At 33.8% G+C, this 19,511-nt stretch overlaps 1 protein-coding gene across 1 annotated transcript in view; it reads left to right on the forward strand.

Moving 5' to 3' along the window:
* The window catches only part of LOC118183589 (venom nerve growth factor 1-like), a 110,758-nt gene that overhangs the window by 59,863 nt on the left and 31,384 nt on the right, over positions 1–19,511 (forward strand). The window contains exon 4 of the mRNA XM_085826104.1: positions 6,059–6,236. Coding sequence (XP_085682230.1) covers positions 6,059–6,236 — 178 coding nt within the window. The remainder of the gene's footprint in view (positions 1–6,058; positions 6,237–19,511) is intronic.

Raw genomic sequence — 19,511 nt, forward strand, 5'->3', positions numbered from 1 at the left:
GGCGTCCGTTAAGAAGACTGCCATTGACGCCACAGCATTGACGCCATCGTTTAGAATGATGCCGGACTGGAGCGATGTGGATGACAGAATGGCGAAACGTCGTGTTCTCAGAAGAGTCACTCTTCTATCCAGTGACATTCGCCGCATACGTGTGTGGTGTCGACGTGGAGACAGATCTAATCCGACAGTAACTGTGGTACGGCCCACCGCGCGACAACGTGGCATAATGGTTTGGAGCGCTATTGCCTACGATTCCAGGTCACCTGTATTTCGTATTCAGGACACTATGACTGTTATGATACTTGGATAATGTACTGCGGCCGGTGGCAATCCCTTACCTTCAGGAGCTGCCTAATGCAATTTTTCAGCAGGATAACGCCCGACTACACAGTGCTCGCATCTGCCAACATGCTCTACAGATACAGATGCTTCCCTGGCCACCGTACTCTCCTGACCTGTCACCAATCGAACATGTGTTGGATGTGATTGGACGCCGTTTGCAGACTCTGTTCCTGCCTCGTTCAGAAGACGAACTGTAGCGAATGGTTGAAAGGAAATGGAAAGCCATCTCTCAGGACACCATCCTTACTCTTATTGACTCTATGCCTAGACGTGTTTCTTTGTGCATCGCTGTCCGCAGTGGTTCTACATCCTACTGAGCCTGTTTACCTATCGAATTTTGAGCCAAGCATTTATACAGATTTCATGTTGGTTTGTTTGCATTGTACTGTATTTTCTACTGTTTTTACGCATTTTTCATTTATCTACTTGTTTATAAGAAAATAATTGTTGTATGATTTCTTTTTATATCATATTAGCATGCATTATCATCCAGTCAACAAATCTATCATTATCAGTACACTATGTTCATTATCAGTTACTATGTTCTATTGTACTATATGTTCAATTGTATTATTTCTGTCAGCAATTTACCATACCAGAAATTGTAAATGTTAGTTTGATGGTATCATGTTAGTTATTTATTTTGAACTTGTCTAATGTAGTAAGAATTTGTCACGTTAGCCTGCATCGGGCTCCCAACTATTTAGCCAGTTTGTATTGTACAATTTTTTACTGAATGTAAGGACCTTATCCTACTGAGCCGACTACATCCTACTGACTTGCAAAATCTGCAAATTTGAGCAATATACATGAATTACATAAACAAAATATTTAACTTGCAGACTTTGATCTATAGATTTTGTACTACATCTATAGAATATGGACTATAGACTTTGAACTGTGAATTCTGAATATAGACTTTGAACTATAGACTTTTGTTGGAACTACAAACTACTCATCATCACTACTATTTCTTTCCGTCGCGTATTATATTAAAAACTCCGCACATATTTTAAAGAGTTATGTCATATATTATGTTAAAAATTTTTGTATTACATTCAAAATTCTGTACGTTTATAATTATGCTATTTTATACATTATGCTTCAATTTTTTTTACCTTCCAAACTGTGTATCATTGCAAATTATGTATTCATTTCAATTATGTATCATTGCAAATTTTGTATTAATTTCAAATTATGTATATGTTTGCTAATATCGATAAACGGCTGGGATCACGTAGTGGGGAGACGGCGCTAAACCAATTAACCAAATGGTAAAGGCGAGGTACCCGTCTTCTCCGTTCCTAAATCCTAAATCCTACTGAGCCGACGTCTTTCTCGCTCTGTATTCTGACTATCATTTTGAAATAAAGATCACTTATTGCTGCTTGCTGTCTCTGTCTTTTTTTCCAAATTTCATCACTTTCTGACCACTCCTTTTTGGTTTTGCATTATCAATGTCGAGTAGTGTATATGCTTGTCTTTCTGTGATAGCAAGAAGGTAATTATCGTGGCTTACAACTGTTTTATCTTTGACCTTATTGCACTTTGACCAAAGCAATCATTGGCCATGGATGGCTCATGATTAGGTGCCCTGATCTGTAACTTCTATGAAAGCGTTTTAATCCTTTGATAGTGATTATAAAGTCTCTATATGATGCTTGATGTATACAAAATTACCTTGAAAATTGTATTATCTTTTATCTCCTACAGCATGTCTACAGCAATTCAGTTGTTATCATCATTCTTATTCCTCTTTCAGTTCCACATTTACTGTAAAGCTATTTCAAATTTCTTGTTATACTGAAGTTTGCTATTTAAGCACAAGACGGAATGAATAAGTTATAATTTAAAGGGCGTAGCTTCCTTACGACTGCAGAACATTAGACAGAGCCTTATTTAGACATCGCGTATATGCCTTCTTAACAAGTTCTATGCATGCTTATGAAATTCGGGTCTGGTGATCTTATACTAGAGAAGCAAACATTGTAAAATACAATATGATATTAATAAAAGGTAATGTGTCTTATTTTATGGTTCCTGAGTGGGTTAGTTTGTGAAGTTAAAAATCTCTGCGGTAAAAATCTGAGTATTTCAAAATCTCACTGTAGGGTATTATTAATGGAAGATAACTAGTAAAAAATGTTGGGCACTGCCCTTAAATGGCGTGCCAACTCAGTGCAAAAGGCAGTTTCTATATACTGAGACCAATAAAAATTAAATTTCCTGCTGAGATAATTCAGTTAATCATAGTTTCAAATACACTCATGTCCATATATTAAGGATAAGGCAAAATCAGGCAAAGGAAGAGTTAGAAGAAAAAAATTTGACTTATTTGTAAAGCTTATTTGTTAAACAAAAGATAAAGAGCAAAAAAGATGCTATATGTTTGATATTATTAAAAAAATTAGCGATTTTTTCTCCCTGGAGCAAATTACAAAAAAAAACCTATTTACATAAAACCAATATTACATGGTTGGTATGATTGTTAATACATTGTATGCCTCCCAGACGACGCAATACAGTCCGTACAACGCGTAGGTATGCTGAGTATCAAATTATCGCTCTGATCTTGGGGGATAGTACACTACTCAAAATGCAATGCTCTCCGAAGCTCCGGTAGACATGTAGGAGGAGGTTGACGGGCTGCAACTCGTCGGCCAAGCATGTCCCACACGTACTCTACTGGATTCAAGCCCGGTGAGAATGCTGGCCAGTCCATACGGGTGATATCCTCCGATTGAAAGCATTCGCTTACGATGTTTGCACGGTGAGGACGGGCGTTGTCATCCATAAACACAAATTGTGCGCGCCCATGGCGCCCCGAAACAAACGTATATGTTGTTCCAGAATGACATCCCGATAGATTTGGCTTTTCATGGTTCCAATTTAAACATGCAGATCAGTTCTGGAACCCAGAATAATTCCACCCCAAACGAGCACTCCTGCACCACCGTAACGGTGTCGTTCAATGATGTTTTCTTGGTGGTAACGGGTACTTGGAGCTCTCCATATGAAAGTCCGGCGATAATCAGACTGCAAGCTAAACCTGGACTCGTCGGAAAACATCACACAAGACCACTGTTGCGGTGTCCACAATGCATGCTCTCTACTCCAGGCTAACCGCAGGCGACAGTGAGTTGCAGTAAGTGGAACACATCTGACAGGTCTACGAGCATACAGATCAATCTGCCCTAAGCGTCTGTACACGGTCTGCCTTGAAATTTTCGTACCAGTGGCTGAAGAGAGCTGACGAGACAGGTCTGAGGCTGCGCCTGTTTCTTTTGGCAGTAACTGCCAAATACCAGTCCTCATTCGGCGTTGTAACTCTGGGGCGACATGTGCTGTAACCGCTACTCACATTACCATCATCTTAGAATCGTTGCCAAAGCCTGGAGATGACACTCTGGGCAATTCCAAGTTCGTCTGATACTTCCAGTTGGGTACGCCCACATTCCAGACGGCCGATAATTCTACCACGTAAAAAATCATCCAAATGCGTCCTTTGTGTCATAACTATTCGGTTATTGCACTGAAATGCTTATAAAGCGCCTGCGAACAATTTTACTTCTTTGCCTGCATTCCTTGTATATCACTCTCTTACACTCTCGTCATTGTGACGTACCATCGGTGTCATCTGGTTACTTCCCGAAATTTTCATATGATTCTTGAAGATGTGTGTAGTGATTTTACAGGTGACATATTTATTTTAGCGTTCGATTTCCGCGTGACTCCGAATTATCCTTAATTTATGGACATGAGTGTAGTTACCATTTCAAATCTTTTAAATTCTTTTTTCTGAAGAAAACAATTGCACAAAATCAATGCTTCAGATTTCTTAAATATAATGGACTCTTAATATATTTGAACTCGTAGAGACTAATAAAATTCTTTAAATATCTGTTAACGGTTTAGGGATTGACAAGACCTGAATGTAATCTTTAAAACGTTAAAAAAAAAATAAACACACAAAAATTGAAAATCAATTTTTAAAAGAAATGAAATATTTTTTTTATTTACTACAGCGCTATTGTAGTAAAGTCGCATTTTTAAATTACTGTGTAAATGCATACATCGTTAGCGAAAAGAACTGATGGGAGTTATATGTTTACTCCCATTAATTTAGACAGTTTAACAGTTTTCTGATTTCTGGAAAACATTATACCTTTTAATTAACTACTTTTCTGTCTGCAATAAAAAAGTTCAGAATAATGAACTGATCCTTCAAATTCTCGTTGTTTTTTGCGTAGTTCTAAGAAAGTTTTAACGATTTTGTTATATAACTGCCCACAAATTCCCAAAACGTTTGTCAATTTCGACATAATCTGCGAAAATTATATTATCATGTCTGGATTTTTCATAAGAACAAAAAAGTGAGTTTCTTCACTATATTCTTTGCTTTTCATAATTATTTTAATCGCAGAAAATAAATGAATCTGGCAAGGTGAAAATTGCTCTATACATTTGAATGCATTCCTCGCAATATGTATTGATGGCCTATAACTCGACAGTCAATAGTAAAGCTGTGTCGTAGCTTCCATTTTAATCCATGTTGCAAAAGTCTTATAAAAATTTCACATTTCTTATTGCAATAAACTCTCGATTAACCGAGCCTCTTAAGTTTGTTTGCGGAGTAAGAAAAATTACTGTCATAAACCATCAAACTGTTGGTGAATGAACGTGATTTTGGGTTAAGAGCGTACATCATTCCTGGTGTCAGGCTGATAAATAGGAAGTCAATTGTATGCCTTGATCTATAAGCAGGGCACCTTAGTATAGTCGGAGCCCCCAAGAAACCCAGGATTTTCAGAACTTCAATACTCATTTACCTTGTTCCCAAGCGATAAAAATTAGAAAGAATTATGAGGAGTTGTACGATGATTTTGGACTGTCCTAAAACTTACGGCTGTACTTCCAGGCCTAGTAAGTCTGTCCATAAGCTTTGATTTAGGGTGATATCTCATGGTAGGATATAAATACAGATATTCAGTTCAGTTTATTTATCGTGAGTTAATGCATCATCAGATACTAACAGAACTTTCCTTCTACCAATGTAAAAGCTTTATGCAGTTTTAACTGGTTAACGCAAGCTCCAGGTGTCATCCAGGCGTTAGTATACGTCTAAAAACTGCTAAAAGAGAAAACTCTTAGATTTATATAGATAATAAAGAGGGAAAGGAGAAGACTAGATAGCGTTTTATCGAAGTACATAGCTTTGTACGATTAGTTAGCAAGAGAAATTAATAAATAAACATGTTTTGAGTAATTGAAAATATACAAAATAATCAGAGATTCCGGATTTTGTTCAGGTTATCTAAAGTTAGAAGACAAGTAGTTTGAATTAATGAAATTTATTAATATTTATTTTAATTGATATTTTCGGGACACGAAATTGAGCTCAGATTAAAATTAATTGATTTCGAATCAATAAGAGGTCACTGAAATTGTTTTTAAATGTAATGATTATTAATTTTACCCGCCATCAAAATATTGACATTGTAGTAGAATTACTGTTAGGATTTGTTTATTTATCGAAGCATAGCTAATGAATTAGCTAAGACATTAAAACTAAATCATTCAAAAATCGAAACTTCTAGAATTTAGCAGTTGTTTCGTTCCTGATTTAATATTAAAAACTTCTTAGTGATTGTTTCTAATTCTTTTTCTAAGAAATATGTTTTTCTAAATATCTGAATGATGATTTTTCTGTTACTAGAAACGTTCTTTGCTCACCGAAGATGTCGATCTGGTGGAAGTATGTAGCTCTATACAGAGTTTTGAACAGTTGGAAACGGCCATAAATGTCGACCTGTTAACAGTGGAAATCCATCCGGAGGCTTGGGTATTTGCTACAAAATGCAGAGTTCCGGGGAAACCTTGCAAAGGCTTTGATGGTAAGTGATTAGATTGTTATTATGTATGTTATATCGGTTGCGGACACGTAGCCGGCAAGCACTTAGCCTACGAGACACTTAAACGACACCAGTTAGCCAACAGGATATTTAGCCGACACGGACACTTAGCCAACAGGATATTTAGCCGTAACGGACACTTAGTCAACCTGGACACTTAGCCGACAAGACATTTAGCCTATAGGGCCACTTAGCCGATAGGACATTTTGCCGACACGGAAAGTTAGCTACATATATTCCCGTATAAAGTCGTTTCGCTTCTCCCACTAATGAAATTTTCTTTTCCTGTCAGGAATTAGAGTCTTTCGCCTTACTCCTCGCCACACTTGAACTACTTTTTTTTCTGAAATGCTATTTACACCCTCAGAATGCTCTTTACACGTTAGGCATCGTATATTTATTAATCTGGTATAGGACTCCGGCGCGGGAATTCGTGCCTCGGGGTCTGCGGCCACCTAACAGAAGTTGGTTTGGTTTCGTTTGGTTTATGTAATTACGGCAAAGCCAGAGGACTATCTGCCTAAGGAGGGATACCTTCGTGGAGGACATTCTAAGGAAAACTGGCTCGTATACACTTTACCCATGGGGAAAACTACGAAATCACCCATGCAGCCAGCGAGTTTCGAAATTTGGACCAAACTACCAGTGTTCAGCGACTTTACCGCTCGGCCGCTGCTGGGCCTAATAGAAAGAAAGTGACCATTTTACTTAATGTATAACCAGTTTCTTACAATGAAATTTGCCTTTTTAGGCTAGACCATTATAAATGCATTCAGGAAAACGGGCACCAAAAATTTCCCATTGCCGTGTAGCTAAACCAAAAGCGAGAAAGAGAAAGAATTAAAAAGAAAAAAATATATAATTTATGAAAAATGAAATGAAAATTTATAAATTTTTAACAGATATTGGGAAAATTTATAAATTTTTAACAGATATTGGGAAAATTTACATTTTATAAGAAAAACATTAATATAACATATTGCACTCAAAATTATACATCGCGACTTTCAAAGATATGCACCCTCCAATTCCAGTAAATACTCAAAATGCATCGCCGCAACCCCAACACGATCCAAATCATTTAGTAGGCGCGGTTATAAAATAAGAGTGGAGCAACGTTTTTGATAGATGAAGAGTGAAAAATGTAGATTTTGAGGAAATGTATTCAGTTCTGAAGAAAACAAAACCTTAAAGAATATTTTACTTCTAAATTAAATATTATGCAACCGTTTAGTGCTATAAACATTAACCTAAGTAAGCATTTTAAGCAAGAGGCGTGGTCAATAAAATGTTACAGAATTTTTATCTGAAGAATGGTTGCATGAATTGCCTATTATAGAGGTCACAAATAATTTAAAGCTTTGCTTGTCTTGAAAATTCGCTTTTCTAATTATTTTTAATAAAAAAATAAAATACATTTGCTAAACTTATTTGCCGTATTAGTATAAAAAGTATAATTCAAGAATAACAACTATTTTTATTGCATTATTCAGATTTTTCATGACATAGAAAGGAAATTTCAGTAGTGGAAGGAGCGGAACGGTTTTATAAGAGAAAGAATGTAGCATGATGTATTGAGTTAAACAGTTAAAGGTATAAGATATTTGAAAACATTAGGACGAACAAGATTGGAAAATTAATATCATTAAGTAAACAAGAAAAATTATTAATGATGAGAAAGTGTTCAAAGGAACCCAGTTGATTAAATAAAGAAGCTTTGCGAACAATTTTTGCAGATCCCATATTAAAATGTAATTAAGTGACGGTCGTACTTAGCTAAAGAAATTATTTTTTCCTTTCGAAAATTAATTCATATTCCCTGACGAGGAATTTCAACGATTTTTCACTTTGGCCAATATACACCAAACAGCCCGATACATATCAAACGATGCTAAATTACACAAGAAATTAAAAGCACATATGAGATCATTCAGAATCGAAAGATGAATTTTACGGATAGGTTAAAAAAATGACTTAAATATTGTACTTATAGAGAAGTGGAGAAATTTTGTAATTGAGAGTAAGTTTAAATAATTATTGGGTAAGTGTCAGATAAACGTCACTGTCGGCTTAGTGTTCTGTTAATTAATGTCTTGACAGTTAAATGTCCCGTAGCTAAATGGCCTGACGGCTAACTCTCTGTGTCGGCTAAATGTCGTGTCGGCTAAGTGTCCTTGTCGGCTAAATTTCCTGTCGGCTAACTATCCGTGTCGGCTAAATGTCCTATCGGCTAACTGTCCGTGTCGGTTAAATGTCCAGTCGGCTAAGTGTTCTTGTCGGTTAAATGTCTTTTCGGCTAACTGTCCGTGTCGATTAAATGACCTGTAGGCTAAATGTCCTGTCAACTAAGTGTCCGTGTCGGCTAAATGTCCTGTAGGCTAATTAGTGTCGGTTAAGTGTCTCGTCGGCTAAGCGGTTGTCGGCTAAGTGTCACGGACTCACACGTTATATTTGCTAAATTTAGTACACTGTAAAATGCTTTCATTATCGTCTTGAAGCATTTTTCTTGCTTACTTTGTTTACCACAAATCAAAAAATTTTTTCCTATGTCAAACATTTTAGGAATCACAGGATGTTATAACTGCGTGAGAAAATATTGATTGCTAGTTTACAGGATTTAGATAGCTGAATTGTTAGTTTACATGATGACTAGTTTACATGATGACTAGTTTACATGATGACTAGTTTACATGATTTATCACTAGTTCACCTGATTTAGATAGTTGAATAAACGTTATAAAGCCTAAGTTTGCTAGCATTTCACTATTGCTTATGAGAATCACTCAGAGCTCAATTGAGACAACATGCGCCCCTACGCAAAGCCTTCTTTAAGGTGTCCCCAGTTACTCTTTTCCTAATTTATGTAAAGGAAAATTTATTAATAAAGAACTGAAAGATGGTTTGAGAGTCCATTAATACGTGGGGTCTGCGCCGCGCCTTCCCTGCGCTTTCGTTCTAAAGCGGTAATCAAGGTTCTAGGATCATATAAAGTTTCAGTTAAGGAAATTACTGGTCTAGAGCATCTTAAATAAAGGGAGAGTCATTAAAAGCCCATTTGAGACAGTGTGGACCCCTAGGCAAAGCCTTCTTTCAGGGTACCTTAGTTATTCCTTTAGTAGTTTATGTGAAGAAACACTTAAATTGTAAGAGCTCATTAATACGTGGAGCTCCTGGCCTGCGTTTTCGTCCCTAGGTGGTAATCAAGTCCTAGAATCACATAAAGCTTCACTTTATTATAAATTAATTTATAAATTATTCAGTTTACAAATTATTGCTCTATAGCATCTGAAAGGAAGGAGTTATAAGGCTTATTATCAGACTGGTTCTATCGCCGTTCTATATGCCTTTCCCAAACGTTTTCTTGCATAGACCGCTATTAAAACAAAGCTTTGTTTGCTGACTCCTTATACTTTCCTCTACAATGTATAGCATACAACATAGTTATATTATAAATAATTGCACATAAATAATTTAAAGATGACAATTCTACTAAGAACATGAATAAAAGTTTTGAAGGAAAAATGGTTTATTACATTTATGTTTCATTATTTTGCATGTTGCTATTATTTGTAATTTAAAAATATAAACAAGTTTTCGAAAACAATAATGAATTCTAATTGCACAAGAGTTTGATTTTGCTCAATGTGATGGCTGCGTCTAATGTAATAAGCAATTTTTAATATTTGCTATAAAATTGCTTTCTTGAGTCCCCTCGTTCAAAGGCATTAAACCTGTTTCTTGTTTTCCGTACTAAATAACTAACTTAAGCCTGCTTGTTCTAGGTAAGAAAACGTCAATAATGTTGGTTCGGTTACAAATTTTATTTTGGGATATTTCTCTCGGATGAATTTTATGTTTCAAAACTTAGTGCACTCATGTGTTTTGAATAAGTCTCGGCTTTGTATGATATAATTTTATACCAATAAACAATTAATTGTCAATGTTATTAATATTTTTGTAATCAATGGGGGGACTTTATTAAGTCAATCAAATCTCAGGGCACATTCGGCTATCGATCCACAGTCGACCTCTTGATCATCATTCATCCGTTCCCTTTAAAATTTCATCGACCCCAGAGGATTCAGAGTACCTCTGAGATCCCAGCGGAAAATTACCGACCCCACTGGAAACTCCTGTGTTAAAAGAAATGGTAGCATCAACTGCGTTATTAACAAAAGCGGTCATAATTTGGAAAGCTTCTGTAGTTTCATTTGAAGCTCAATTTATGAAACACCTTGTATAATTGCATTTGTAAACTTTGCAGTGTAATTTCATTTATAGAAATTACAGATTTCAGATGTAAAAGTATTTCCGAAAATTTAATCTAAACGGCTTTATATATATACTAAAATGTGGTGCATCAGTATAACGTGGACATTAGGGCCAAAATTTAACCAAACACGCTCGTTAAATTTGTAGTAAACAGCAATACATTAAGAGATAAATATACAGACAACATAGGGAAACAAAATATTTAACTATACCACACGCTGCTCCATGGTACATCCCTCTAAAAATGCATATGGTACAATTTCAGAGATAAGATATTTAGCAGATATCATATATACTCAATAAAATGTAGTGCAAGTTTAGTAAAACAAACTTCATCGTGAAAGTCTGCAGAATGCAAGTAAATGTAAAACTCCGTCGGTTTTAGAATGGATCGTTTCCAAGTCTCAGGACTTGGAAACTCAAGTCCAAATTCTCAGGAAAATCGCAAAATATTCGCTATGCAAATTTTCGGTAAAATAAACTGATCTTTTTAATATTCATATCGCTTGTACTTTTAAAAAGTGTATGCAATAAATGATAAAAAAAAATTTCTCGTATATTTGATTAAATCTCTTTTATATCATCAGCTAATGACCTGCTTAATTACTTACCTACTTAATAAAAATTACTGCCACTGTGCTCTAAAGTATCGATTTTGTATTTTAGCGTATAAATCCATTAAGCTCTTTGTCATTTAACGCGTTTATTTTTAATTCATAATAATACAACTTTCCATCATGTACAGAAATTTTTGAGCTTGAATTGCTTATTATCAGACAAAGTTATTTATGCAAAATAGTTTGGTTATGTGTATGCCCAGTAAAGTTTTAAAGTAAAAGATAATTTAAAAAAAAAAAATAGGATTTTTGTAAAATTAATTTTGTCGCAAATAGTATTATATCACACTGTTTTAAAGAGAAAACAATATTAGGTTATCAGTAGCTCACGTCAAAATTCCAGTCCTTTTTTTCCCTTAGACTATGCCGGTTAGTAGAAGGGGCATTAATACATCATTTGCACGCAGGTTTTTCAAACTACGAGGGCAAATCGAAACATAACCTCCGTTCAATTTAAATAAAAAACCCGCATATATTCGAGAAATATTTTATTTACATCTGAAAGGTATCCTATTTGCCAACATAGTCATCATATACATTCAAGCACTTGTCTTAACGTTTTACCAACTTACCCCCTTTCTGCATAAAACTCAGCCACCTGCGACTTCAAACAACTTGTCATAGGCGCTTTAAAGTTCCTCATCGTCAGCGAATTGCTGTACCCCAAACTACTTCTTCACTGCAGGAAACGGATGATAATCAGAAGAAGCCAAGTTTCGGCTGTAGGCGGGATGTTGAAACACGTCCTATTTAAAATGGCACAAAAGATCTTGTGTTCGCTGAGCACTGTGAGAGCAAGCGTTATCCTGCATGAACACAATCCGATATGTCAGCAGGTCGCGAAGTTTGTTCTGGAATACCTTTTTCAGTTTCCTCACAAAGTGTTAGAGTACACTTCAGTATTGATTGTCGCAACACATTGTATGAGTTTCGACAAGAAAAATTCCATTAGCATACCAAAACTTAATATATCCTATAATATATACAAATTCTTAATATATCCTCGCATAGTTTATAAGGTATTTCTCCCGCCTTCTTGGCATGCCTTCGTGGTGTGGTGGTCTGCACACTGGGCGCGTATTCCAGATGTTCGCCGTTCGATTCCCGGCTAAGTCGTTGCTAATTTTTCATCTTGCCTGCTGCCAAAAAAATACCTAATGTCTCTACAGTGGCGCCCGAACTAAACGTGTGTTGGATGATGATTCTCTACATCCAAGATTTGGCGAATGGGGAGACTGGGATTAAAACCCCATTCGCCCTTTAAAAGGGGCAGTATATATAATATTTCTCCCGCCTTCTTGGCATGCCTTCGTGGTGTGCTGGTCTGCACGCTGGGTGCGTATTCCAGAGGTCCGCGGCTCGATTCCCGGCGTTGCTAATTTTTCATCTTGCCTGCCTTCAAAAAAATCCTAATGTCTCTACAGGTTTAGTTGCATCTTTTCGCATCAAAGTAGGTATAATAAAAAGATATGCATAGATGAACAGGAGATTTCCGATTACTAAAAACGGTAATCACCAAAATTAAAGACAGCAAATTTTGTTGATCCTCAAATAAGGAAATACTGATCAATCCTGAATGAAGATATAATGATTAAGGCTGAATATGAAGTTCTTTTAAAATACGATAATTAGTTTTGGGGCAAATAGACGGGAAATTAAATGAATTTAATTAATGAAGCTCAGAAAACTGCTTTGCAGGGAGATATCTTAAGGTTCATTTGTTGGGCATCAATCTCGATTTCTGTCCACAGGACTTGTCAACCATAAATGAGAACCGGACCATATTTCCGGAAGATTATATATAAACAGCTTATAAAGAAAATTAAATCTCGAAAGACTGATAAACTACTGTATATTTTAAAAAGGAATTCCCCTGAAATTTATTACCTGATAACTATCATAATGGCTTACAAAATAATCAGAATTTCTCGTGAGAAATAAAGTCATAAGAATTCGTGATGCCAGCAAGTGGAAGATCTATGGTTCGAATCTTGTTGAAAGCGCATCTGATATTTTAAGTTTCTGCTCTGGAAATTCAAGTAATATCTACAAATTCCTGATTTAAAACTTTGATAACTAAAATGAAATCATCGCAAAACCATTTAAATAAAACTCATTAGTTGAAGGCTTTATGATATAGAAATATTTTACCTTAGTTTTTCAGTGAATACACAAGACAAAATTCTACTGAAAACTTGAGATTACTAAGAAGTAAGTTTGGCATGTCCATCAAGTGAGCTGCACATCTTCTAAAACTTTATAATTCTATCTTCAAAGCAAGCAATATCACGTTTAAAATGCACCCAAATAAAAGAATTAGACTGAAATAATTAAATAAGGCAATTTTCAAAGCTAAAATCGTATATGCAATACTTCAGGTATGGAGATAAAGATAGATCATATTTGAAAAACTTTAGAGAACTGTTTCATAAATTGCATGATATTTTGATTTAATTGATATTTTGCTGGAATTATAATTTTTGAAATTTATATGATCAATAATGGTTGTTAAGTTTTATTTATGTACATAAACTGTAAACAGTAATCCCGTAGAGACATTTTGGAACAGATAGTTCTTCTCATTAATGACGAACAATTTGTCAATCAATATGAAACAAATTTTGAAAGTCAATCCATCTTGAAACAAAATGTCAGCATTTGCGTTTCAAGACAACATTGTTTTCCGTAATAGATCTCAAAATATTGAGCAGTGTTTAATACAATACAAACAGACGTCACTGAATGAACCGCAGAGTCACGCTAATTTAAAGATAAAATTATAGAATAATTATAAACAAAAGGTAGTTAAATAGAAATCTGACAAATATCATATTAAAAGAAACGATAATTTAAGTGCTGACATTAAATTACGCCAGATGAAAATAAAAAGTTGATACTTTCAATGCCAAAGTGAGTTTTTGCTTTTTCAATACCAAAGGTCAATCATTTAAATATTAAATATAATGCTCTAATATAAAACATTATATAAGATAATAACCAACAACTTGTTAAAAATAACAAATCAAATCAACGGTAGCAAGTCTTTTGCAAAACATTTACACATAGGTGTTGGCCTTATGTGAAAAATGGAAGAAAAGGCACTTATGAATGTCGCCTGAGATGAGGATACGGATATCACCATTGAATAATATACTCCTTATCAAGTGATTCAAGAGTTCCTGACGAAAATTACAGTCTTTCTTTAAAACATGGATTAGGTAACTGGTTTGTTTACCAACAAAGAATTTGTTCAAAGGATTATCATTCAACTCCTCATAATGTCCCATTGTCCCACACGTGCCTTTGGGGAATATTCAGGCAAATCGATTTGAGGATTTGCTCTTCAAAAAGTTCTAGACCACTTGATTGAATGAATAATGATATTATCATTCACAAAAAGAAATGCTTCTTTAGTGGTACATTTAAAGCGATGTTCATGATGTTTAGTGAAGCTCTTTACAAAATTATTGCTTATCATGGTACCATAATCGAGCATTTGTAGATCAGTATGTCTATCGGTCACGATTCAATGTATGAAACATCATTTACAAACAGAATCGACTCGCATGGAGAACACGACATTCGACAATTGCTACATCTCTCAACTTAACACTCAATAACGTAAATTTGGCACCAAAGTATGGCGTTTTCCAGATAGCGCCACAAATGATCAGCTGTCAGCATATAGCTCTACATAATTTAAACACCAGGATATGGCTTAATGTATATTCTTATTTTTGTGCTGCAACAAAGGTGATTTAAAAGTTGATTAGCCGTTTAATGTCGATTACATTTAATTATTACCTTCCAGTATCAGTTTTTATGTAAAGCCATTAACAGAAGCCGGCTTTCTAGTCATTTGAATTGCTCCTCAAATCCTGGAAACGATATACTACACTGAAACTTTTCATACTGCACTGAAATTTTAGTAATTGTTATATCATTTTCCAAATTTTTTTAAATTCTTTCACTTATTAAGTCGTTCAGATAATGCTTTAACACCCTCTGAATTGACTTATTCTATTTCCCGTCGATAGCTGTATATCATGATAAAATAACTCCACACACATTACACACTTTAAATACCTTTATTTTCCATAGCGACACTCAGGCGCTAGGTTCCACCTTACAGCGTAACATATGAATCGCAACTTTCAATGTACCACACAAATCAAGTTTTTCACAGAATACATTTCAGGGCCAATTCCGGTGCCGCATGCGCCATTAGCCAAGATTCCGCTCTGGCGCCAAGCATTTCTCAGCTAATACAAAACATCCCCCATGGAGGAAAATTTCATTATTTGTTCTTTATTCTCTTAGATTTAAGTTTTTTTTTTTTTTTTTTTTTTTTTTTTTTTTTTTTTTTTTTGATAAACGCGGTGTTTCAGCAGTTTCGAACTTCTTTTACATGTGTTTTCGAGTTACCACATAATCCTTAGACGCAAGAATTGGAAGTCTGCATTTCAATGGATATTTTATTGCTCGTATTTTAATTACTGATATCGCAACAAATCGATTAAAATTATTGCGTCGCAACTTCTCCTTCTTCTCGCTTCTCTTCTGCTTCTAGAAGCTTGTGTCGCTTTGCCTCTAGCCACGCAAAGTTTACTTTTAAAATTTCGTCCATTGTTTAAGATGTAAGCTTTACAAAATTGGAAGGGGGTGTATTGCACACCCACAGTGATGATGTGTATTATCAAGGTATAAAATTATATGTGGAATTTAGCGTTATGTGTGTTCTTCGAGTGTTATCTTGCTAACTACGCAGTTACAATGCCGAGAACCACCGCCAATCCGTTGCAACTTTTCTTCTACCAAGTCATCATATTACATTAATACCGCAGTCTTATCACAATAATGGAGCAGTTTGCGAAAAAAAGGACAGTTCTATATCTCCCGCTCTACTAGGCCGATTGACGAAATTCAAATTGCGTGTTTCATGTCTCGCAAGCGCGACTTGGGATATATATTAGATTTACGTATATATAGCATTGTTCTAACATAGGTATTTTGACACAAAATCGGACTTTTTCTGAAATAATATACCAATTTTTTATATATATATTTCGATCCTACGACTGAAATTACGCCTAAATGTTAAATTTTGAAAAATTTGGGGCGAAATTTACGGTGAAATTCAAACATTTATCTTGGCGGGTTTTTTTTCAGTTGCGCCTAGAATAATTCACTTGGCAACCTAGTTTCCTTTCCCTTCCATTGTACAGGAGCGGGAAAAAAAGTCACATTATTCCTAACTTTTTACATTGCGTATGAGAGAAAGAAAAGCACATCATTCCTACTTTCAAATAATTTTAATAAAGTGCCTAAACCACATTTGATGTTATTATCGCTTTCATGCCAAACTTCAAAACGCTTTAATATATAAATTCACGTATATCTTCGGAAATTTCGAATAAAAAACTGTAATTTTTTGAAGGTACGCTTAGAAATACATCTACTTTAAGATGATGGTAAAAATTTTATAGGTTATTATAAAACATTTATTCAAAATGTTTTTCGAAAAATTTATAAAAATTATTTTAAAATACAAATTTTAAAAATAAATCATAAAAATGGGCGAATTTTATTTAGAATAAACCTAAATTAATGAATGTAAGTTTCATAGTTACTAATTATTATTTGAAATTAATTTGTTTATTTATATTATATCATGTATGTATTATTTAAGTTTTCTGATTTTTTTTTTTACTTTGTGAATTTAACATGCCACTAATGTTTTACAGTATTTACAGTATTACCACACATGTTTTACAGTATTTTCAAAATTTCAGATTTCTTTGACGGTATTCTAAATACATAGGTGAGGTAGCTTTAATTTTCAGAAATGCTCATAAATTATTTTAAAACATAGTAACTTCTTGTTAATTAAAGTAAACAAAAATGTATGATTAAAATTTAAAATGAAGTATTACGTTCAGATTAAGCCTGAAGGCATTTCAATCTGAAAATAATAAACCAGCTACATCAATTTTAGTTAGTTTAGTTTTTCTAAAAAGTTTTTATTTTGAAAATCTGCTCTTACATACTGTCACTCCTAGCCCAAAACTGTTGAAAGACCTACCATCAGCTGTTTAATTTAAATTTTCAGTAGTTTTTTTTTTTTTTTTTTTTTTTTTTTGTTTTCTTATTTTCTTATTTTTCTTGAACTTTTAAAATTATTTTAGTCTTAATATAAAATTCAAAATTGCCTGAATAGTTATAATTTATTTTATTTGTTATATATATGTTGTGTGTACGCATGCGCATACAAAATTTAAAGAGGAATTTCTGTTGATTAATTTATATTAAATTAATTTTATTTCTTACTTTCATTCCTTTCCCTTCAAAAATAATAATATTAGAAGAATTTCTAGTCGTTTCCGTCATTTTGTCAAATCCTATCCCAATTATGAATTCAAACCTAAAAATCAGTACTTTTAACGATAAAAAAAATATCTGAGGACGTATACTTGAGCCAATTACAGGTACAGATATGGATATATTTAAAGCTCTTAAAGACTTTTATTTCTTTCTTTAAATTCAAAACAACGTATTTTTCCACTAATTTGTAATAACTTAAAAGCAAATTAAAGTAATGACATAGCTAAGCTGATAAATCCTAATGAATTCCTTCATAAGAAAGCATATAGTAGTAATTGTATTAATCCTGGATTTATCAGTGTTTTCAGAGATTATTATTTTTGAAGTTAAGGAAATTTTTCAATTAGGTTTTATATAGAAATTAAAACAAAGATTTTAAGGGGAAGACCTGAGTCTTTTATTGATGCAACTCGTTTAAGTAATACTTGACGAACAAAAATACAATACGACTTCGTGCCGGGTATCCGAATTGTTTATTTTTATTTCTGTGCCAAATAAAATTATCCACAATTTATTTACGTGTTTTTAATTTTTTCATGGACTTAAATAACATAAAAATGTAACATATTAAAGTGCATATATTTTAAGAAGATATTAAGTTAGTTTTTGACGAAAATTGCAAATGATACATAGATTCGTCTAAATATTCAGAAAATAAGTAGTACGTAAAATATTTTATCCAATTATAATCAAACCAAATCTTTCATAAACAAGTAATAATAAAGGATATTGCAGTAGAAGCCGGTTAAGGTGATCGCGATTAATATTATCTTTCAGATACTGTTATCGAGTTGCAGAAGTCCCACCCAGTCTTTTACGGAAATATGGATAAAACATAATCTACTGTAATCAACACGTCGGTTAATATGATCAAAATGTTATAGAATAAAATTTTTAAACTCTTAAGTTCAAATTTGATTTTAAAAAAGTTTCGAAGTGAGAGAAATGTCGCCAAGTAATGGATTATATCACCGAAAAGCTTGATTTCGATTTTAGACAATCATTATAAGTTTGAAAAAAAAAAAAAAAAAAAAAAAACAGAATTAGTTTGACGTAGAATTAACGTAATTCTTACGTAAATTTTCAGACCTTCTATGAATTTTGAGAACGATCAGCCACAGATCCCTTTTCTTCAGGAGTTAAAAATGATATGCAGAAATTTTCCCTCCTAAAATGAAAATTCCCTAAAAATATCTACGCCAAGCTGGGGTTGTTTTTTGTCTAATTTTAAATATCACATTGTCAAGTTCGCTTCGAGTGAGGAATGTCCGCGGAGTATTAAGATTAGGAGTACAGCATTGGTCAAGTAATTTCTGAAACATTATGAATATTTCATAAACGAACTTTTGCATTTTCCCAACTAAAATGCTTTGAAAGTACCTTTTTATATATTTCTAGTTATATTATATTAAATTAGTTGAATTCTAATGAATTTTGAAGAATATTTTTTCTCGTTGTTTAATGTTGTCATTTGGTCACTAGACGTAGACAAAAATGATAAGATTGAATGGCACCTAAAGTATGTAAGTACCCTTGCTGAGAAATAAACCAAATTCACCGTTTCTTAGTTTAACAGCACCAATACCACCTTCATTTTATTCACATTCATTTTACTGCCCATATCTTGATAACAGCCACCTCTCTTTATAGCCGATTATAATGCTTCAAAAGCCTGAGAATTACATTTGTAAGTTTTAAATAACAGGGACACTTTTTGCTTCAGTTTAGTTGTATATGTTTGCTTCAAAAATGCCATGCGAAAAACTGAGAACTGTATCAAATGGATCACGACTGTTTGATTGTGTAAAACTGTCTAGTTATCATTAACTTCAATATCAAAATTAAATTTTTATCATACATAGGTATTTGATTGGCTACAGGTTCTTTTTCGGTCGATTTCATTAATTAAACTTAACGTTGAGTGAAAATAACACGCCGAGTAATGATTATTGAAGGAGTTAAAGTAGCAAGAATCATCGTAATGTTC

Source organism: Stegodyphus dumicola, chromosome 10 (genome assembly GCF_044657685.1).
Source record: "Stegodyphus dumicola isolate Sdum_Otavi_A_Nest chromosome 10, ASM4465768v1".
Taxonomy (NCBI): domain Eukaryota; kingdom Metazoa; phylum Arthropoda; class Arachnida; order Araneae; family Eresidae; genus Stegodyphus; species Stegodyphus dumicola.